Source organism: Anabrus simplex, chromosome 8 (assembly GCF_040414725.1).
Source record: "Anabrus simplex isolate iqAnaSimp1 chromosome 8, ASM4041472v1, whole genome shotgun sequence".
In the NCBI taxonomy this organism is placed as follows: domain Eukaryota; kingdom Metazoa; phylum Arthropoda; class Insecta; order Orthoptera; family Tettigoniidae; genus Anabrus; species Anabrus simplex.
The window spans coordinates 29,929,045-29,952,793 of NC_090272.1; the positions used below are offsets into that span (position 1 = coordinate 29,929,045).

The following is a 23,749-nucleotide window of genomic DNA, read 5'->3' on the forward strand; positions in this document are numbered from 1 at the left end:
CTAGGTAGCAACACCTTACATCACTGCCTGCACGGTTGCTAGGTAGCAACACCTTACATCACAGCTTGCACGGTTGTTATGATTACACTTCCGTCACACAAATGTTCGGATGACCCGCAGCATAAAGAGATTTTCAGTTTGGAAAAATATTAACGTCATCGGCGGCGACTTGAACTACTGCCCTCGGACAAGAATGAAACTTTTACGTTTGTGACGGACAGCCCTTTAATTGTGTTCACTACCGTGGAGAGACTGATGACCCTTAGATGAGACTTACGTAAGATGGAATAGGGAAATGAAGGCACATATGAGATACAAGTGACTATTCTTCCTGCATGATCTCTTAGGGTCATTGTCTTGCACTCTTATTTCCCTTTCCTTTTACTTCCTTTCGAGAGAAACTCAGCACGTCCTCACCTTGCTTTATGGTTCAAGTTTATTGCTTTGTAGCTTAATGGATGAAGTGGAGTGGAAATTGGTGTCGGCTTGCTTTCCTGGCTTTGCTTGAAATAGTGCTAGTATGGCATGCATGTGAACTTAAAAATATCCTTATCTGTTTCTGTTAAATTTCACACCAGATAGATATAATATGAATTTCTGGATGTGAGATTTCCTTGAATTAGTTTTTTTTTCTGGAAGGGTATCAAGAAGAATAAAACAACAATTTTCTTCTCATGAATTGTCTTGTGATAAAAGTATCTGTACAGTGATCAATGTAAGGATATTTTGATAGTGTTTTCATTCTGTTTTAACTAACATTTGCTTGGTATAATATTGTTTAATGGTAAATCTGAACGAGAGGCTTATTTCTCACATATTTTGTAAAGTATATTGCAGATTGAAGGTTTCACGACGACGGAAATGGTTTCAGTTTTCAACATAAAATATATAAGTAAGATTCAAATACTAGAAATACTCATATTATTTTGTACGTCAGTACTAGCGAGAAATGTTCTTCGACAAATATTAGCATGTATCATACATTCGACTCATGTGTTACATCTAGGAACAGCCCAGACCTATCAAGAATTTATGTTTGTATTTCGTTTAACATTGAAATGCTCCATGTCGTGCAACCTTCAGCTGATCATGTGGAACCAGGCGACAAGTCATGGCTGATTAATGTTTCGACAGTTTATCCGAGCTTGTCCTATAATTAAAGAGTGTGTCTTTCCTCTGTATTAGCAAGAATGTAAAATTATAATGTTCCTTTTTATATCATTCAAGCCAGAAACTGAAATACAGATAATGTGCTGGAATGGACCCGAGTACTCTACCAGCTCAATCATTAAATATCATTAAGTGATTAAATCGGTTAGTTATTCTCAGTCGGAAATGTATTTCAGGTAAAAGAAAGGATCATAAAAGAAATTATACGGCAATAGCCTGCAGACATTTGCTAGAAAATCTAATAATTAATCATACATAAAATTTGAGATAGGTGTTGACGTTCTGTTCTGCAGAGAGGAGTATCCAGTGGCAATTCACTTCTCAAAAACATTGACCGAAGTTTTGTTATTTACTTTCTTCTACACTAATTAAGATAGGAATTTAAAACATTGAAGATGTTTACTTAGAATAGCATCCACCACCACTACTTCATGTGACATACCTTTATTCAATTACACTTTATATTTTGTCACAGGTGTAGTGAAAATTCAAAATTTTGCCGTTATCATAGGAATGGTAAATTTCTTACACGGAATCTGTGAAGTAGCCCTCAGCGCATGTAGCGCCCAACGTGGGAGAGGGAACAACACACCTTGACGCTACGCATTTGACTGCTGGTCTTGAAGCCAATAAATTATTAAATTTCCTTTCAGAGAAATCACATGCTTATAAATATGTCTTTCAATAAAATGCATGAGATGATGTTACCTAGCAACCGCGCAGGCTGCCAGGTGAGCAAATGTCGCTCTCACTATAGTGAGGTCCCACGACCTGCGCAGCTCTCAGGTACTGTTGCTAGGTAACGTAGCGCCACACATTTTGTTACATCACACTATTCCGTCACACAAATTTTTGGGTGACATATTCATGTAAAAATGCGAAACAGAAACACGTTTCATACTTGAAAATAAAGCCTAAGAGAAGCCAAATGCACTACACCGGATTGCTGGTTTGTGCCGTGTAGATGTGCAGCATGCAGAAAACGGTATGTGGCACCTGCTTGTCGCCTGCTTCTTTCTTGAAACTAGCTGGGAGAATACGGTCCGCACTCTCCCGAGGGATGTTCTTTGATTGTTCCCAAAATCATTAATAGTATGAAACTAACCATTTCTTGGGAAATATATTTTCGTTTTGAGAATCAATTTTAAATGGGGAAGATATTTCTTTGGATACACTTACAAGTGTGTAGTGTAGGCACTGGTGTTATTGATTTTTCGCAAAAAGAATTATGACTCAAAGTAATATCGTCAGAGAAAATTATACTTAAAGTAGTGGAAGAAATTTTAATGTGTAAATGTATGTATAGGCACTCTGCCTTGACTTGTGCCTGGTAGTTGCTGGAATGTGTTGGGCTTCAACCCGCTGTTGTTTGCAGATGTGCTCCTCTCAGCCCTGTTCTGTCAGCAGCTGAAGATGGTGTGCGTGTTACTCCTTCAACAGCCTGGCCCGGGGCTCTCCGGGAACCTAAGCAGCGCCGTCTACACAGTGCATACCTGCATTACCGAGATCAACAATGGTAAAGGTAAACACTGTACTGCATGTCCTGAATTCAGTGGAGACTGGTAATATTGCTACTTTATGCTTTTGTATTTAGCCTTAGCATGGAATCTAACTTTTAGGAGTGAAACTATATGTTATTTTGTTATTAGCTGTGTCTAATTTGTTTCTGTGCTCATTCATAAAATTGATGAACACTGAAAATTATATGACAGTATGTTCAGTAGTTTGTGAGAAAGTGTGGAACATGCGGAGACCCTGCGTGGCTGGTCAGGAAGTGCTCAATATCAGCCAATAGTAGCTCACGTCTGGCCCCGCATAAGGGCGTGGCTGGTCAGGAAGTGCTCAATATCAGCCAACAGTAGCTCACGCCTGGCCCCACATAAGGGCGTGGCTGGTCAAAAAGTGCTCAATATCAGCCAACAGTAGCTCACGTCTGGCCCCACATAAGGGCGTGGCTGGTCAGGAAGTGCTCAATATCAGCCAACAGTAGCTCACGTCTGGCCCCAGATAAGAGCGTGACAGGTCAGGAAGTGCTCAATATCAGCCAACAGTAGCTCACGTCTGGCCCCACATAAGGGCGTGGCTGGTCAGGAAGTGCTCAATATCAGCCAACAGTAGCGCACGCCTGGCCCCACATAAGGGCGTGGCTGGTCAGGAAGTGCTCAATATCAGCCAACAGTAGCTCACGTCTGGCCCCACATAAGGGCGTGGCTGGTCAGGAAGTGCTCAATATCAGCCAACAGTAGCTCACGTCTGGCCCCAGATGAGAGCGTGGCTGGTCAGGAAGTGCTCAATATCAGCCAACAGTAGCTCACGTCTTGCCCCGCATAAGGGCGTGGCTGGTCAGAAAGTGCTCAATATCAGCCAACAGTAGCTCACGCCTGGCCCCACATAAGGGCGTGGCTGGTCAGGAAGTGCTCAATATCAGCCAACAGTAGCTCACGTCTGGCCCCAGATAAGAGCGTGGCTGGTCAGGAAGTGCTCAATATCAGCCAACAGTAGCTCACGTCTTGCCCCGCATAAGGGCGTGGCTGGTCAGAAAGTGCTCAATATCAGCCAACAGTAGCTCACGCCTGGCCCCACGTGAGAGCGTGGCCGGCGATGTGCATAATTGTTAAATTCTCTCAATGTGTTCTTCTTGTTCGTAAGATCTTCAAGGTTTGTCCCAGACACTTTGCTAGTTGATGAACCGTGAAAACAGTATCCATGAAAGTGCTTATTGGGAGTTCTGTCTTGTAAATAAACACGTGCTGTCGCGGGATATTTTGTAAGACTTGATTAAGAGCTACAGCTCCAGCATATTGGTTGGTCTATATTCATTCCTCCCGTTGTCTGTTTCTTCCACGCTGATCCGCATCTCAGTCCAGACCTCTTATTTATTGTCTTCGTTCCCATTTTCACCTCGTCTTTTTGGTCCCTGTATCCTCCTCATAATTTTTCTCTCTTCTATTTCCAGTTGTTTTCCGAGTGTCATACTCTCGGGCGCGCACAGTACCTCTTTCCACAGTGTTGTCTTGTAATGTCTGTTGATACGTTCCTTTGTCTTGCACGTCGGCCTCATCTGCTTCACCTTCAGTGTTGATGTATAGTATATACAATAGTAAATGTTCCCTTTAAGCAATTTGTCCACCTGCTCAACTTTTATTTAAACTGTTTGCTTCCCAGGTAATCTAGTATAATTATATATAGCCTATAAAAACCAAACCAAACCCCATGGCACTACAGCCCTTGAAGGGCCTTGGCCTACCAAGCGACCGCTGCTCAGCCCGAATGCCTGCAGATTACGAGGTGTCGTGTGGTCAGCACGACGATTCATCTCGGCCGTTATTCTTGGCTTTCTAGACCGGGGCCGCCATCTCACCGTCAGATAGCTCCTCAATTCTAATCACGTAGGCTGAGTGGACCTCGAACCAGCCCTCAGGTCCAGGTAAAAATCCCTGACCTGGCCGGGAATCGAACCCGGGGCCTCCGGGTAAGAGGCAGGCACGCTACCCCTACACCACGGGGCCGGCATATATAGCCTATAATAATCTGAAAAACTTTCTAATGGCGAAACAATTACTGAAATTAGTTGAGTGCTTCGCCAGATAAACCTCCATATAAAAACAAGCTCATGAACTTTTTATAATAACATTATAGATATACTCAGAATTTCCCAATAGGTAGAAGGAGTATTTCTTGCTGTTCAGACAGTTGTGGAACACTTAAGATTACACTGATTGAGATATGACCTCGTCATCCGACTTATGGGGGATAGCGGATTATTCCATCTATTATAAATTACACTTTTAACTGTTCTACACTTCTCTTAGAAACGACTAAAATTTTACCTTACGTTTAAGAAAAAAGTCTTATTTAATGCCATTTAAAAATAAACTCAAATAATTCCTTTTTAGAGGATTACAATGTTGTATTTCGTTTGTAGTTCTTTCATTCTTTTTTAATACGTTATCCAGTTTCGACTTAGTAAAATGTAACATAAAAACATTCCAGTCTGTCAACACACAACAATTTCCATATAAAATATAACACTATAAATATACCTGTAAAAAATACGTACTAGTATACAAAGAATGACAGGTTTCGTTCTACAAGAACATCCTCAGATCCTATAGAGTCCTGAAATAGTGTTTGGTGACAACGGGCTTAGAATCGGCAGTCCAGATAATTACAGAAGTTTTTCATTGTGTCAATACTTGTTCATATTATCACCTAACATTCTATCACTGACAAGTTTACGCTACATAAACAATACTGTATATATATGCATGTTTTAAGTGTTTTGATAAGTTCTGAGGATATCATTGTATAATAGTATGTATTTTTACAGGTATATTTATAGTGTTATATTTATTGAAATTGTTGTGTGTTTGACAGACTGGAACTGTTTTATGTTACATCTTTTTTTAGTTCTGAAAGATGACTCATTGCTTTTATTTATAGTTCAATTAGCCTTTTATTTTCATTTTAATTAAATGAGGAATGAATTTAAAGTTCCAGTGACGTTTTGTTTATGTTCTCATCCGTGTTCACCTTGACCAGCGGAGGAGGTTTAAACCTTCATTTGGCCATCTCACTGCACATTATTCCAATACATTGGAGGCCGATGACCTCGATGTTAGGCTCCGAAAAACAGCATCATCATCATAATCATGAACAATCTCTGTGAAATCGTGAGTGGTCGTTATGAAACCTCTTGGTCTATACCAAGGACGACGATCAAGTTATTTCCTAAGAGTACCGACGACTAGACTTACAAAAAACTATTCTATCGCACTTGCATAGCTCCACCAGGGGCCTACATGACCTGTGCTTTTCCACATGACGCCCAGTTTGGAATGCCAACATACGGCAGAGAAATACAAACCTAACATCCATCCCGTATTACTGCGACGGCTGCTGTGAATATTAACCACTACGTGACTCAAGTCGTGTGCTGCCAATTTGAATTTACCGTTCCAGTGCGTGGCCTATCCTTGAGATCCACAGCCAGTCCTGTTCCCAGGACAGCCTTGATCTTGGCGTAGAAAATGACGCCTGACTGATGATGGAACAACCGCGGGCAGAACCGCCGGCTCGGTGTCAACATAACTTGTGCTGTTCGGCGTAAAAATTGGAATTACACACTTCAGTGTTTGAATGTGAATTTTAATGGACCGCGGAGTTGAATTATTAATTTCACTGCGGATTTGATGATATAGCTCTGAAGTATCATTACCTAAAATTACTTCGCGAACGTTTTGAATCGATACATTTAGATAAGTGTATGATGAATGAGAAGTGGGAAGCAGCTTGAGTTGTGCAGAATGCAGAGATCTAGACTAACATCGTTATATTGTATAGAAAAGAGATGTATAATGGATGCATTCTCATCAATAACCTTCAAGTAGAACCACAGTGCAGAAACTTTTTATTATCATAAAAGCAAACATATATATATTTATACATATATAGGGTGTATAAAAATTTGACCGACAGACTTACAGATGTTGTAAAGGACATGAAAACAAATAACTGCACTGATACCATTTGTGGTGGAAGATACAGTTTTGCCGCTAGGTTACCCTACGTTTGTCAGTAGTTTGTTGACCTCTCTTCAAGCATGATGGGACACTTTGGAATTTCAGTGCGAGTTCATTTCAACCGCGTTGGATTGGGTCCTGTTCTGTGGCCTCCCCGATCACCGGATTCATCCGTTTTACTTATTTATTACACATTCTGTATTTGATACTATATCAGAGGTGAAACTTTATATACAATATTTAAGAACGGTAGCTTTAAAAACTTTGATATACGCCGATAATATATCTGATGTAAATGTAAGGTAAGGACATGTGTTTATATTTAGTGCTAACTGATTTTTAATGCTCCAGATAAAAACACGGTCAATATATTCTTGTAACTTCATTGCGTCTAGTGAATGCGGGTAACTTTGTAGATTTTAAATTCGTCTGCATGTACCCGACATCCTGAATGTTTTATTATTTGCGGTAAATCATCGATGAAAATTATAAAATATAAAGGGCCTGAATTTGATCCTTGCGGAACACCGCGGTTAACTATTAATCCGTAGGAGGATGTATATTGATTATAAAAACGCATTGCCGTCTACCTTTCAAGTATAATGCAACCAGATTTTAATAGGCTTCTTTCTTGGGGTCGGATGCAGACTCTTTTGTAAGAGATTCCTGTTGACATTGACGAGACCCTGGTTTCCAGGATAGTTGCAGCAATTGAAGAAATTAAAACAAAATCGTGATGTGTTCGTCTGTGTTCGACAGTCCATCGTTTGACCATGTGTGCCGGTGTTTTTGAGCCCATTCTGTGAAGGACAGTGAAGTGTGTAACATTTTTATCACTGTACCTCAGAGTAAAATGAAATGCGTGATACGTATTGTTGTTACTGTTATCCTCTCTAAGTAAGTCATGCAGAGCAACGTTGTTTATTTTTGTGCCCTATACAACCTCTGTAATATGCGCTGTCTAATTTTTCAACATCCAGTATACATCTTCATTAGATATCCTTTTCATCATCCACTTTGCAAGTGTCTGTGAATTAACCTGCACAGTCCTCTATTTGAAACTATGTAGTTCAGCGATCTGGTTTAACCCCATAATGCCCGGCGTGACAAATTTGTCACACGACTTTCAGATGCTATCAGAAGCCATAATACATCTCTTTTATTCTTCCCGGACCACAGTTGAAGAAAATATCCACCAGAGTGTGTTCACGACTGTGTGACAAATGTGCTACAATGGGCATTAACAATAAAAGAGATGTATTATAGCTTCTGATAGCATCTGAAAGTCGTGTGACAAATTTGTCACGCCGGGCATTATAGGGTTAATTCCACGTCTATCATCACTTAAACATTAGAAACTGAGTATAACCATCGTCATTTTGGTTGTCCTCTGCTTCTCTTACCCTCCACGACCCAGTCCGTTATTCTCCACAAGTCACCCCACATGTCTGGAGGTGCTCGAATACATCAGCTTCGTGTTCCTGAATTTACTGATACGTAAAGGAACTCCTGAGGGACAAAATTCCGGCACCTCGACGTCTCCGAAAAGCGTAAAAGTAGTTAGTGGGACATAAAGCAAATGACATATATTAATATTACTGTTATTGATGTTCATTCCTAAATTATCCTCTGTCTCTTCATTACGGATACCCTAATGACATTTTTCCCAACTGTTTGCAAAAGCGATCATACTCGCTACCATCATATCGTTACTTGCCACTTAAGAATATAACATCTTAAGCCCACATAAATTTCACACCCGTTAAAAAAACGTCTTCGTTCTTACAGAATACAAATTAAAATTTTCAACTAATTCATTAGATTCTTTTTTGATGAAAAATTCACCCTTCCGTACAATGGGTGGGTTTGGGAGCTTCTGGCGTGAATGGCAGTCGTGTTTCATCTGTGATTCCTCACAGTGTTTAAGACAGCGAAACGAACGAGGTGTCGTTTGAGATAAGAAGTTCCAAGTGTTGCAAGAGTTTGAGCGAAATTTAATTGACCGAGCTCGATAGCTGCAATCGCTTAAGTGCGGCCAGTATCCAGTAATCGGGAGATAGTGGGTTCGAGCCCCACGGTCGGCAGCCCTGAAGATGGTTTTTCCGTGGTTTCCTATCCCATCTTCACCATAAGACCTACAGTATCTCTGTCGGTGCCACGTAAAGCCAATTACAATAAATCCCTTTTTGGCGCTCACAAGTAACCGATTATGACAAATGAGCATTCGAAAGAAAGAGAATAGACATTAGCAGTAACGAACTGCACTTTCATTTCATAAATCGATAAATCTTTCTTTTATAGAATGAATTAAAAAATTGTACGAAATGTGCGATTTGTAAATACTGTTGCTGTAGGAATGTAACGCGCCATCACTGCTGTCCCCTTCACATTTGGCCGCTGGGACGCCCGTTTTATGTCATTGCAATATGCTGTAATTATCAGTTAAGAATGATAGTAAAACCAGAAATTACTTCCGGAACATTCGTCAGTATAACAATGTACTTCCGTTTGCTTCCGTTCAAGTGGATACTTTAAATGTTAAAAAATCAAAGATTACATTAAGTGGCAAGTAAGACTGTCTAATAATGTATTGATTTGTGTATTCCTTAGTTCACCAGGGGGCTACTCCATCGCGTATTTCATGAACATGCGAGATTTCTCGCACGGGTCCCCTAGTCGCTATAAAGAGCAAGAAGCTACAAATCGAACTATATGCATATAATTACCGATACTTAATTGCGTCAAAAATATTAAGTCTCAGAAGCGATTGAAATATATATACGTGAGTTTATTGTGAACCGTGATGCAGCACACACGTCTAAAATGCCTTATATATCCCACAAAGGAAAACATATATTTGTTACTTTAATTCATTTGACTTTTATTTCTTCATTTACGATGAATTCTACTCTTAAATGCTTCCGGCTGTCACCTCAGTATATAGCCTTCCATATTTCTTGTTGTAAAATTAATGTTAAGATTTCATTGTCTTCACTTAAAATGGTCGATTCTCAAGCCTACACACTCGTATACCCTGACATTTACTATGTGCAGAACCGTGGAACGAATGCCAATACATGGCGATCCCATTTACCGGTTGTGGCGGTGACTGTTTTGAGGGGTGAAACAATATGGTCGTCCGCCGCTGTACCTTTGACTGAATATTTCCTGACATTTATACTTCATGTTTACTACGTTGTACGAGGCGTGTAGCTGGTAGTCGCATCGAACCTCACTGTTGTCAAATCTGAAGATTACTTTCAATGGTTTCCCATTTTCAAGCAGGCAAATATAGGGGCTGTACTTCAATTGAAGCTACGCCTGGTACCTTTCGAGTCCAATCCCTATGTGATCCTTGCGTTTCTAAATATGATTCCTGGACAAATTGCGGTAAGAGTGTTATTTCATTCTACTGGCAGATAAGGATCGTGTCAAATGGTTAGGGGCGCGCAGCTGTCAGCTTTCATTCGGGAGATAGTGGTTTCGAATGCCACTGTTGGCAGTCCTGAAGAAGGTTTTCCGTGGTTTCCCATCTTCACACCAGGCAAATTAATTAATGCCACGGCCACTTCCTTCCCACTCCTAGCCCATTCCTATCTCATCGTCGCCATAAGACCAATCTGTGTCTGTACGAAGTAAAGCCAACTGTAAAAAATAAAAAATACACGAGAGTTGGTTATTTCGTGCTGTAAGGTTGAGAACTGTCAATTCTTATCAAAGAATTCTTATAATTTGCACAGACGTAAGTTCAACAGTAGTGGAACCTATAGAAAGTAATATTCATAGGGACTTATGAACAAATTAGCAGGTTTCCATCTATTGTTGTCTGTGTTTTGTCGATGTGAGAGCCAAAATTACCTGCAGAACTAAAAACAGGAAATCTTATACCAAGTGTGTTTCTGAAATTGGAACGTATTCTGTGCAACCAGGACCTTCCACTAGAAATTGAATCGATTCATGTTAAAAGAGGTTGAGTCCATACAAAAAAATCAGAAAATGAGATTAGGATTTTCTAGAGGTCCTAAGGTATATTTTCACATTAAAACGGTATCAGTCCAATGATCTGTGTCCGTGTTACAGTGGTTTGAACTTGCTCTGTGCCAAAGTCAACTGGACTGAGCCAACAGCTGTTTTGGGGAAGGAGAACCATAAACATGGCGAAATCTGGATGATTCCGAATTTCCAGAGAATATCATCACTCGTCCATTCATCAATAGAATCTTACGTCATACCTTTAACCTCCCTATTCCTAGTTAAGGAGCTCTACAGCTGCCATCTGAATAGGCCTATCCTGTAGGCAAAGCTCCTATAAGCCACCTACTCTGGAGGATTATGAGGATGTTTATGGTGAAATATGCATGTGCCCTACCACCGAAGCAGATACCGGGGAATATTGAACATCAGACTCTTTGAATACATTTTGTTAAATGAGTTCAAGAATTATCTTTCTGTGCTTAATACAATGACCTGTAATATTTTAGGAAAATGTGTGTTAAAAGAGAGCTTATGCTAAAAAAAATATCTCATACTATTATTTATATGCCAAAACAATGTGTGTCCAGGACACTGAATATTAGCTTTCTCATACTAAAGATAATAATTTAGTACTTTGCAATACATGAGTAACCTTCTACCATGCTGTAGTAGTTATGTGTAACATAACTGTAATGATATTGTACAAACTGGAGAGGTTTGAACCACATTGCTTGTGTGGTTTTATTTATTTATTTATTTATTTATTTATTTATTTATTTATTTATTTATTTATTTATTTATTTATTTATTTATTTATTTATTTATTTATTTATTTATTTATTTATTTATTTATTTATTTATTTATTTATTTATTTATTTATTTATTTATTTATTTATTTATTTATTTATTTATTTATTTATTTATTTATTTATTTATTTATTTATTTATTTATTTATTTATTTATTTATTTATTTATTTATTTATTTATTTATTTATTTATTTATTTATTTATTTATTTATTTATTTATTTATTTATTTATTTATTTATTTATTTATTTATTTATTTATTTATTTATTTTTTATTTATTTTTTATTTATTTTTTATTTATTTTTTATTTATTTATTTATTTATTTATTTATTTATTTATTTATTTATTTATTTATTTATTTATTTATTTATTTATTTATTTATTTATTTATTTATTTATTTATTTATTTATTTATTTATTTATTTATTTATTTATTTATTTATTTATTTATTTATTTATTTATTTATTTATTTATTTTCCAAAAATGCTTGTCTTTTAGCATCAAGCAATTCAATTACTTGGCGAGTAGCGAACTGTTATATGTAACCAGTGCTATTTTACAGTGTTGATGGTTCTATGTGCACCTCCGCACTAATAGAAGCCATCTATATCTTCAAAATGCTTTTTGAAAAAAAATGTTCTAGTATATTTTATTTTAAATCCCATCATCCAGACAGAGAAGAGAAAGTGGAAGACATGTTCGTGTTGCATTACGTATGTATAGTTTGTGTTCTCTTTGCGGCTGAAGTGCTTTGCGAAGCACACAATTGTCGCGCCATGTGGGGAGGGCGGTGCGAGTTATTTAGATGAAATCTCACTCCTTGCCACTATACCAGCAGTAATTGGATTCTGAAATTAAATTCGCGACTGAAATTTAAATTGCTAATCTTCGAGAGTGATGGCACCGGCAAAATGGCTCATTGTTCAGTTCTCGCTTTGTCGTTACAAGGATGTTTTAACTCAAGAGTGTCACCATTCGATATTTTCGACTGTTCATGGGACGTGTATTTCGACAGCACTTGTCTGATTATTTATGACATTTGGTGACAATTTACTAAACATTCTTTCTTTCCGACCTTCTATAAGTTTATACACTAAAGTATTTCATTTGTGTTCCGCATTGAATTACAGTTTTAAGATCAAGATAGTTCCACAAGGAAGCTTTGTTTAAATGCACAACCGCCTATTCAATTCTGTACAACTATTCTGTTATACTAAATAGTCAATATAATCATAAGGGCATGTTTCGATCCATGTATGGACCAGATTCAGTCAGTATCAAAGATACAAGTTAAAATTATAAAAGGTGCAAAAACGTTTAAACTAATACTCGATACTCCAGGTTTCCACTCTGCACTTCAGCCCTTGTTCTTCTGGGTCTTGTCGTAGTTGGCAACTTAAAGCTCAGGAATTCTGTAGAGATTTCCACGACACTAGCACTCTCTGTTTACGGCAGTTAATAGATCTCTATTCTTAGAGCTGTTTAGAGTAAGTCACATCAAGTGATCAACTTCAATTCTTGTTTGTATATTCAGTAATTTGTATCAGAAATAAAACACACAGACACATTTAAAACATCTTATAAAATACATTCTGTGTAAGTCTAAAACGAGGAAATAAGTTCATCCTTTTGTTGTTCTCTAGAAAGCAAACTTTATATAGTTCAAAGAAAATTAAATTATAAATAAAACACACGGACATATTTATACATCTTATAAAATTCTTGCTGTTTTCGTCTAAAACGCGATATCAGTTTTTATCTCTTGGTACAGCACTTTGCGATGAAATGTAATGAATCAGCCACGTAGCCTTGATTTTGGTTTCAATAGCCTATTTTTCTGTTTAAATTAAGCGATTTAATTTTCTGTCCCAATCTGTATTATTTAGCACCATAATGAATTATTATTTCGATATTCATATTATTTCATGATCTGCCCATTTTCAAATCAATGTAAATGGTGGGCTGGACGTGCTGGGGATTCTTGAAGGGGAAGTCCCTTCTCTTAGCAGGGTTAAGCCCATTATCATTCCTTGGATGCTAAATTAACAAATAAAACGTTGTGAGCCTGTATTGTAAAGTGGAAATTTAATTTGTCTTGGGTTAGTAATTTGAGCTGGGAGTTGATTTGTGTGCCAGGCATTTCCTTAAACAGTAATAACTGCAGAGAGCAGGAATAGTGTTTGTTCAGAAGATATAGGCCTAAAGATTTTTCTGTTTTCTGGTCTTCCTTCTTTTCAAATCTCTCTAACGTTGGATATCACTGCAGTGAACACCGAATAACCTCCTGTTATTGGGAATTCCTCTTCATTCTCTGATGTTATCTAACTAAATGTTCTGTTGTTATTAAAGACACCTATTTGGCCATGTAAAATCCGTTGTCAGGTTTGGTAAACGTAATTTATTGTAATATGGACATATAATTTCATACCATGGTGTGCTTGTCTTCTTCGACACCTTACCCTATTGCAATTACTGTCCATATTATTTTATTACAAATCTTCTCTGATTGGTTGAACTTCTCTTCAAAATAACGTAAGCACGGATAGCCAGAGAGATAGTCAATCAGCGAACACCGGACTTACCCTTGTTGAAATTTTTCACCACCTGATGGCAGCACTATGGTTTCGTATCCATCCTACACCAAACATGGCGTCTCTGCACTCCCGGCTCAAGTAATCTGCCACTATCACAGTACTGAATAATGTATAGGTCAATCCATTTCCAAAAGATAAATATCGCATGTATCAAAAACTGAGGACCAGAGGATCCTGTTCACGACTCTGGTAGCTTAGTGCACTGGTCACCGCTTCAAATACCATGAATGTTGACTTTTATTACCAATTAACTACATGTACACACCTCCCATATCTTTCATAGCAACACACACACACACACACACACACACACACACACACACACACACACACACACACACACACACACACACGCACACTAAACAACAAAAACGTCACTACACGAGTCAAACATGAATGATTTGCGCGGCTACATGTCGAAATTATCTATAATTAAATAAGTTACTTATTTTAAAATAGTAAATTCACCATAGTATGAAATAACTATTTTGGCATTTCATATATTAGTTCCTGACCGGTAATTGATTTTCTATCTACATCTTGATTTGTTAGTCGAGAAACCAACGATATCTTCAATATTCATAAGTGAATCCATCCTTGCCTCTATAGCCTCCAGAGGCTTCATTGAGGCACTCTAGAGAGACCACACGTATTTGCAAAGTATAACAGAACAGACCAGATACAGCACCAAACCATCCTTGGTCTCATTTTTTAATGAAGATTTCTCAGGGCAAGTTTGTAATGTGGTTTCGATCCCGGCTTAGCCCGGTAGTATATGCCAGGCTTGTGTAGCTAGATTTACCAGGACATGCAAGAACTCCTGCAGGGAAACATTTCCAACAATTCAGTGTCTGCTAAAACAGTCAAAATAGCTACCGGCACGTTAGAACAATACAATAATCTTAAGAGTTCAAGACACTTTTTCACACACAAGCTCATACTAAAGTCTTCTCAACAACAAGTTACTAGCTGCCACTCTAAATTACACCAGTGAACCTCCAGGAGCCAGCCATGGCCGGTGTGTAATTACTGTTCAATCTCCCAGCTGGTGAAACATCATTACAAGTTCGCAGAAATGCGGCCCAATGAGGTCATGGTCACCATTCTGTGCGATTTAACACACCAAACGAAACGAGGTGTTAATTTCGCGGTGGATAAAAGCTCCCTTATTTACTCTGAGAATTTAAAAGAAACCACGTCTTAACTCCTACCATAGTAAAGCTCAACTCTGACACCTGTCCCTCAACTACCTACCGTCCTTAATTGAATACAAGCTCCATTTGTGGATCTAACAGAAGTTCCCAAAGTAACGGGCTCAATGCCTACGGAGATAGTTAGATTCGAAATTCCATCTCGTAGGATTTCTGGTGATACATTCAATGTATACCCAATAAAGTTATTTAAAACGCAATCACAATCATATCGCAATGCTTGACAAGGGAGCTCATATTGAAATCTATCTTCAAATCGTGCTAAAAATAATCTGCATCTTTACGTTCGTGTCGACCGCTATTGTACGAAATTCAACGTCAAATTTCCGTAATTCTGTGTCAGAGCACTGAACAATTGTTATATTTTCCAATATATGAAGTCGATAATTCATATTACCAATCAAAAATGTAGTCGCTCAGCCTTATAGGCCTTCTTAAAAGGGTGCCTCAGAGTGCTTCAGATCGGACGTTAAGCTATCCTTCAAAAGTTAACTTATTTAACATCTTACCATGCTCTCTGTCACTAGCATTACCGTCCCGGATAATTACAAGGATTTTTACACTTCATTGTTGAAATCATCTTTACCATAAATATCTACCTGTCGCCAGTAATTGTTTAGATCTTGAACGTGTAGACCTTGGAAGAAGAATCTATGTACTTTCTTATTTTTTAGACTATTTTACTGACATTTTTCTTATTTTTCTCATTCGTCCTTTTCTTCGTATTTTCTGTTTAAGGACGACACAACACACACACCCAGTTCCCGGGCCAGTAGAAATAACCAGTTAAGGTTAATTCTCCGTCACGGCCGGGAATCGAACCCGGCACCCCTTCAACCAAGGCTAGCACGCTAAGCATTTAGCCGTGGAGATGGAGAATCTTATATAAAGCAATAGTAACTACAAATTGCATCAAAGTCTACCCTAGGCAGAAATACGATGGACTTATCCTGATTAAAGACAAAAAGCCTGAGGACATCGAACGTCTACTACAGTTCGTTCCTCATTGCTACTACGGTGGCGCCGTCTCTCAGGCCCGGAGATTTGTTACGGAGAAGGTGAGAGGGTTGGCGGCCGTGGCCTATAGTAGGAACTGTCCAGGCATTCGCCTTAGTGCAGGAGAATGGAAAACCATTCCCAGGACGGTGAGGACCAGCCGCTATCCGTCTCCCGAATGCAGAGGCGTAGAGCCACGGCCACCCCTCCTCTGCTCGGTTGGTCGGTCGGAGTGCAACCGCGACGTCGTCCCTCAGGAACACTTCGAGTTCAACATGCGCCACTAAACTCTGAAGAGGATGATGATTAAATATGAATGAATAAAGACTTGAAATACATGTCTCATTTAAATTGAGCACTAGTGCTTGATTGCACTTTTGAAAACAATTTATTATATGTAATAAATATCCTAATCTAAAGTAAACAAGTCCAAATTCATATTTTGTACAAATAAACCTATAAGTTCCTGTTGCCTATCTCCCAGCTGTCTTGTCGTTTTCCTCATATAACCTTGTGATAACTTTATTTCAAAATTAAAGTTGTCGAGTGTGAAACGTGTTTCTTATCTCCTGAAAATTGTGAGAATGGACTTACTCTTATCTTGTACACTCTAACCCCACGGCACTATAGCCCTGGAGGGCCTTGGCGTACCAAGCGACCAATGCTCAGCCCGAAGGCCTGCAGATTACGAGGTGTCGTGTGGTCAGCACGACGAACCCTCTCGGCCGTTATTCTTGGCTTTCTAGACCGGGGCCGCCATCTCATGGTCAGATAGCTCCTCATTTCAGATCACGTAGGCTGAGTGGACCTCGAACCAGCCCTCAGATCCAGGTAAAAGTCCCTGACCTGGGTGGGAATCAAACCCAGGGCTTCCGGGTAAGGGGTAGGCACGCTACCCCACACCAAGTACACTCTGGCCCACACAATTGTTCTGCTATGAGTTTTGCGTACGGCGTGTTAGAACCCCTAGAGTTTATGTTACTCCTCGTACATTACGGAAGAACTGGTTGGATTACACTTTCTACTAGTGCCTAACAACCCCGGCTCTGTTCGTCACCAACTAACCAGCTATTTGTCATCAATTACATAACCATTGATGTGATGGAAAGTGTTTACTATTATTAAATTTAGGAAATGTTAATCGATCACTCGCCCAAGTTTGATTGAAATCCCTCTGATCAAACTCAAACAATTCCCGTGTGAGCCACGCAGTTCGGCAGTTCTCAATCATTCTAAAATGTTCGTCGACGAAATTTGCAGATATTTTGTACAGGAGGACATGAGAGTAACCTTAACTAATAACAACTTGGAGAAATATTATGTGTGAGAGAGAGAAAGGGACATTGTGGAAACAAAAGAAGAATGACCTCAGGTAAGGCGAGCACAGATCATTTTACTGGGCCACACAAATGTCAGATTGTCCATGACACAGAATCGCGCTAGGCTCATCATTTATTACAAACTCTCCTTGGACAAGATCTCCGAGATACGGGGCTCGATAATGACGTCAGAATTCTACAGGAATAGGCTGCGAATTATAGCTATAGCTAGCACAGCGATATCTCTCACTTTTGACGTGTCTCTTACAAGAGAGAGAATACTGTCGCCAAGGACAACGGTATGTGAACATCGCACATTTGAAGACATTCATTTCAAAATCCTGATACATTTTCCAGAGGATTATGAAGATCAAAATATGCAGTGGTTGAACCTTTCTAAACCATATAAAAATGATAAATCTAAGGTAGTACGGGGTGTCTCAATATGGTCTCAATGAAAATAATTTTAACGCATACGCTCTGCTAGATATGTCTTTAAAGGCTCCACATTTCCTTTGAAATGTCAAGAACATACAGATTAATAAAGTAAGAATGCTTCTTCTGATAATAAATAATATGAGCTATTAAAAGAAATAACAAGTGCCATATATTTTCTGGAAAAATTCATCGCTTTTGAATTTTAAAATTGTTAAAATAAATGTTTTGATATTCATTATACAAAACTACGAGGTTTATTACACAAAACTAGATGTCAGACTTGACTTATCATTATTTTGCTTATAAAGAAGATCCTATTGCATGCTGTTATTTTCTTAATTATCTGGCAAATGGAAGTTCATCAAATAGAATTCTGAAAGGAATGTATTCAAGGCTATAAAATGTGCCATAAGCGTATAAACGTATTAAGTGGAATCACAGATAAGGCATCATGTGGTTGAGAGTAGTAAATGAGTTACAGGATTGCAAGTGACTGCAGGGGAACAGCAGACAATGGTATGAATGAAGTTGTACTGTAAGTTCTACCAAGCGGACAAGACCTCTCAGATGTAATTAATTGTATTGATGGGGTTATAGTACCTCACAGGGAAGACTGTAAGTACCTGAGTGGTCTTCATCTTAACGAGGTTACAAATACCTTCACATTGTTATGAGAGTATTTAGGGGTTGTACAAAGGATGGTTCAGTGGATGGGGCCGTCACTAGGACTACTTGATACAAGAACTTGAAAACGCAGCACGATCTATTCTGGGTGACTTTCGACAAAGAAGTAGTGTAAAGAAAATGACTTGTGAGGAAGGAGAGGAGATGCTCGACTATGTGGTATGTTCCGAACTGTTACAGCAGAGTTGACGTAGAATGTCATAAGTAGATGAATAAGCCTGGGTAGAGCTTTCAAAAGTAGGACAGGTCATATTATGAATATACAGTTCGAATTTAAGAGGACAAATTGGAGCAAATATTGATTTTCAGCACGAGGAAGAAGGAATTCGAATACATTATCTAGGGAAATGTTCGAAAGATTTCGAAATTCTGTGAAAATGTTTGAGAAAAACCTAGGTAAACAACTGATAGAGAATCTGCCACCCGGGCGACAGCGTAAAAAGTATTGATTGATTGATTGATTGATTGATTGATCGATTGATTGATTGATTGATTGATTGATTGATTGATTGATTGATTGATTGATTGATTGATTGATTGATTGATCGATCGATCGATCGATTGATTGATTGATTGATTGATTGATTGATTGATTGATTGATTGATTGATTGATTGATTGATTGATTGATTGATTGATTGATTGATTGATTGATTGATTGATTGATTGATTGATTGATTGATTGATTGATTGATTGATTGATTGATTGATTGATTGATTGATTGATTGATTGATTGATTGATTGATTGATTGATTGATTGATTGATTGATTGATTGATTGATTGATTGATTGATTGATTGATTGATTGATTGATTGATTGATTGATTGATTGATTGATTGATTGATTGATTGATTGATTGATTGATTGATTGATTGATTGATTGATTGATTGATTGATTGATTGATTGATTGATTGATTGATTGATTGATTGATTGATTGATTGATTGATTGATTGATTGATTGATTGATTGATTGATTGATTGATTGATTGATTGATTGATTGATTGATTGATTGATTGATTGATTGATTGATTGATTGATTGATTGATTGATTGATTGATTGATTGATTGATTGATTGATTGATTGATTGGCCTTTTATCAGTACACTTATGAACAGACACATCACATGTGACAAAACCCTACAATATTCAAATCTGATTTGTAATTCTGACTGCAATGTTGACGGAGCATTATTATTATTATTATTATTATTATTATCATTATTATTATTATTATTATTTATGCGTGAATGGTCCCTTTAGGAACATACGAAGCTTTATTTGATTTCGTTTGCGGAGGATCCAGGATGCTTTCATCTGTTGACTAAAGATCCTCTTCCTTTCTTCCGTCCACTTGGTACCTGCTCTTTTTGGTACTTCATTCTCTGGAGTAACTTTCCACTTGTCCATCTTCTTTCTATATATATTTCGATTCAAAATGTTTTCAGGTGGATATGATTAGTGAGAAGTTTCGAACAGTAGACAGTAAGCAGGTTCAGGATATAGAAAGTGAATGGGTGGCATACAGGGATGCTGTAGTAGAAACAGCAAGGGAATGCCTAGGAACAACTGTGTGTAAAGATGGGAAAAGGCGAACATCTTGGTGGAATGATGAAGTGAGAGCAGCTTGTAAACGTAAAAAGAAGGCTTATCAGAAATGGCTCCAAACAAGGGCCGAGGCAGACAGGGATTTGTACGTAGATGAAAGAAACAGAGCGAAACAAATAGTTGTTGAATCCAAAAAAGAAGTCATGGGAATATTTTGGTAATAACCTGCAAAGGCTCGGTCAAGCAGCAGGGAAACCTTTCTGGACAGTAATAAAGAATCTTAGGAATGGAGGGGAAAAAGGAAATGAACAGTGTTTTGAGTAATTCAGGTGAACTCATAATAGATCCCAGGGAATCACTGGAGAGGTGGAGGGAATATTTTGAACATCTTCTCAATGTAAAAGGAAATCATCCTGGCGCTGTTGCAAACAGCCAAGCTCATGGGGAGGAGGAAAATGATGATGGTGAAATTATTCTTGAGGAAGTGGAAAGGATGGTAAATGAAATCCATTGTCATAAGGCAGAAGTAATAGATGAAATTAGACCTGAAATGGTTAAATATAGTGGGAAGGCAGGAGTAGTAAAATTAGCGTGGAGTGTTGGTAAGGTACCTTCAGATTGGACAAAAGCAGTAATTGCACATATCAGTAAGCAAGGGAACAGGAAGGATTGCAACAACTATCGAGGTATCTCATTGATTAGCATACCAGGCAAAGTATTCACTGGCATCTTGGAAGGGAGGGTGCGATCAGTCGTTTTGAGAAAGTTGGATGAAAACCAGTGTGGTTTCAGACCACAGAGAGACTGTCAGGATCAGCTTTTCAGTATGCGCCAGGTAATTTACAAATGCTACGAGAGGAATAGGCAGTTGTGTTTATGTTTCGTAGATCTAGAGAAAGCATATGACAGGGTACCGAGGGAAAAGATGTTCACTATACTGGGGGACTATGAAATTAAAGGTAGATTATAAAAATCAATCAAAGGCATTTATGCTGACAATTGGGCTTCAGTGAGAATTGATGGTAGAATGAGTTCTTGGTTCAGGGTACTTACAGGGATTAGACAAGGCTGTAATCTTTCACCTTTGCTGTTCGTAGTTTACATGGATCATCTGCTGAAAGGTATAAAATGGCAGGAAGGGATTCACTGTGATAGTACATATATCACACCCCCGAATTATATGTAGAAGTTAGAGATATTATTGTCAGTATTCGATTTATTATTATTATTATTATTATTATCATTATTATTAGTAGTATTTCATTGATATTGGTAAGCTGGAAGATATCCACATATGTAGGTATGAGTAATTTGTTTTGCACGAGTGGGAAAACATTGCTTTAATAACTCTGGTAATTTGGATTAGTCATGTGGCTACCCCAGTATTTGTTGTGGTCGTCGGAAAGTTCGTATGAGTCATGTATATATCCCAGCCTGATGAGATGAGCTTGTTGTTGTATTAGGAAAATTTGGTGATTCATGTAAAACTCCCGAGAGTTTGTTATTGTCTTGGGAGGAAGAAGTAGTTCAGGGCTTGGTCTTGACAAGAGGTTCGCTCATGATTGGCTGGCAAGCACCAATCCAGACGTCTCATCTGAGAGGAGGGGAATGTTGATGTCTATAAAGGTTGATGATACGGCGGCAACCAGGACATGGTATGAGACATTAGAAGAGATTGTAAGGAACAGTGTAAGGGTGATTGTAGAGGTGATGGTAAAGGAACGAGAAGGAAGATAACTACAACTACAACTACAACTGACACACTGTACGAGAAGGAAGTAGTGCTGATACACGGTACTGGAGTGACACGGCTGCAATGGAATGGACTTCAAACGTTCGTGGAGTGTAGTCTTGTTATGTTCGTGGAAAGTGGCTGATTGTGGAGAGTGCTTGCGTATTAAGTAGTGTAGCACTTGTGGCGGCCTAGCATTATATGTTGGTGAAATCTATCTCAGACTTTCCATAAATTTATGTTGAGGATCGACAGACGTGTGTATATATCTTTACAACAAGTGTTAAAATATGTGAACACGGTAGTACAAGGTACAGTATCTGTGTGATGTGATAACTGCCGATTATGAGAATCGGTAAGTCGAATTGATATAGAGACAGTGAAGGGTATTTATCTTCATACATGTACATTGTTCATCGGACTATCTACAAATAGTAGCTTAGTTCTCGCTTTCGTTTTCCCACGATTATCATTATTGTTGTTGTTGTAGTAAATATGGAGTCTTCCAGCAATATTTTATGTGTTTATTATATGTATAATGTTGTATGTTGATGAGGTGCTCATGCACGGAATTTGTTAAGAATATAGTTAGCTATTTTAGAATCAGTGTTATTGATGAACCTAGGTGCAGTTCCTACCTAATTAGTCGTTTTCAGGAGGTTAGGTAAGGCCTGCAGCAGATGTACCAGTACGCAGCATTATGTACACGCCCTGGGATATACAGTTTATCATGCTCTTATCTAAATTCGAGGGATCCATTCTGGTGAGCTCTGGCGCCCATACTACGGACATTTCGGTTAATTATGCTTATTAATTTTATTAAGTTTTTGAGTAATTTTATTTATATATTTTTATTCATGATTTTATTTATTATTATCAAAAAAAGTTACATCACTTAGGTGGAAAATATAGTAAGCAGTTTGGCCTATGCTGACGACTTGATCTTAATGGCAGACTGTGCCTAAAGCCTACAGTCTAATATCTTGGAACTAGAAAATAGGTGCAATGAGTATGGCATGAAAATTAGCCTCTTGAAGACTAAATTGATGTCAGTAGGCAGGAAATTCAACATAATTGAATGTCAGATTGGTGATACAAAGCTAGAACAGGTCGATAATTTCAAGTATTTAGGTTGTGTGTTCTCCCAGGATGGTAATATAGAAAGTGAGATTGAATCAAGGTATCGTAAAGCTAATGCAGTGGGCTCGCAGTTGCGATCAGCAGTATTCTGTAAGAAGGAAGTCAGCTCCCAGACGAAACTATCTTTACATCGGTTACATTGTTTTACGGGAGCAAAAGCTGGGTGGACTCAGGATATCTTATTCATAAGTAAGAAGTAACAGACATGAAAGTAGCAAGAATGTTTGCTGTTACAAACAGATGGGAACAATGGCAGGAGGGTATTCGGAATGATGAGATAAAGGCTAATTTAGGAATGAACTCGATGGATGAAGCTGTACGCATAAACCGGCTTCGGTGGTGGGTTCATGTGAGGCGAATGGAGGAGGATAGGTTACCTAGGAGAATAATGGACTCTGCTATGGAGGGTAAGAGAAGTAGAGGGATACCCAGACGACGATGGTTAGACTCGGTTTCTAACGATTTAAAGATAAGATGTATAGAACTAAATGAGGCCACAACACTAGTTGCAAATCGAGAATTGTGGCGACGTTTAGTAAATTCTCAGAGGCTTGCAGACTGAACGCTGAAAGGCATAACAGTCTATAATGGTAATGTATGTATGTATG

General features: G+C 38.3%; 1 protein-coding gene across 2 annotated transcripts in view; it reads left to right on the forward strand.

Annotated features, from left to right (window-relative positions):
• Window positions 1-23,749, forward strand: part of LOC136879258 (uncharacterized) — a 673,981-nt gene that overhangs the window by 113,623 nt on the left and 536,609 nt on the right. For both annotated transcript variants that reach the window (XM_067153070.2, XM_067153071.2), the window contains exon 2: window positions 2,546-2,686. In XM_067153070.2, coding sequence (XP_067009171.1) covers window positions 2,584-2,686 — 103 coding nt within the window. In that variant the 5' untranslated portion in view covers window positions 2,546-2,583. The remainder of the gene's footprint in view (window positions 1-2,545; window positions 2,687-23,749) is intronic.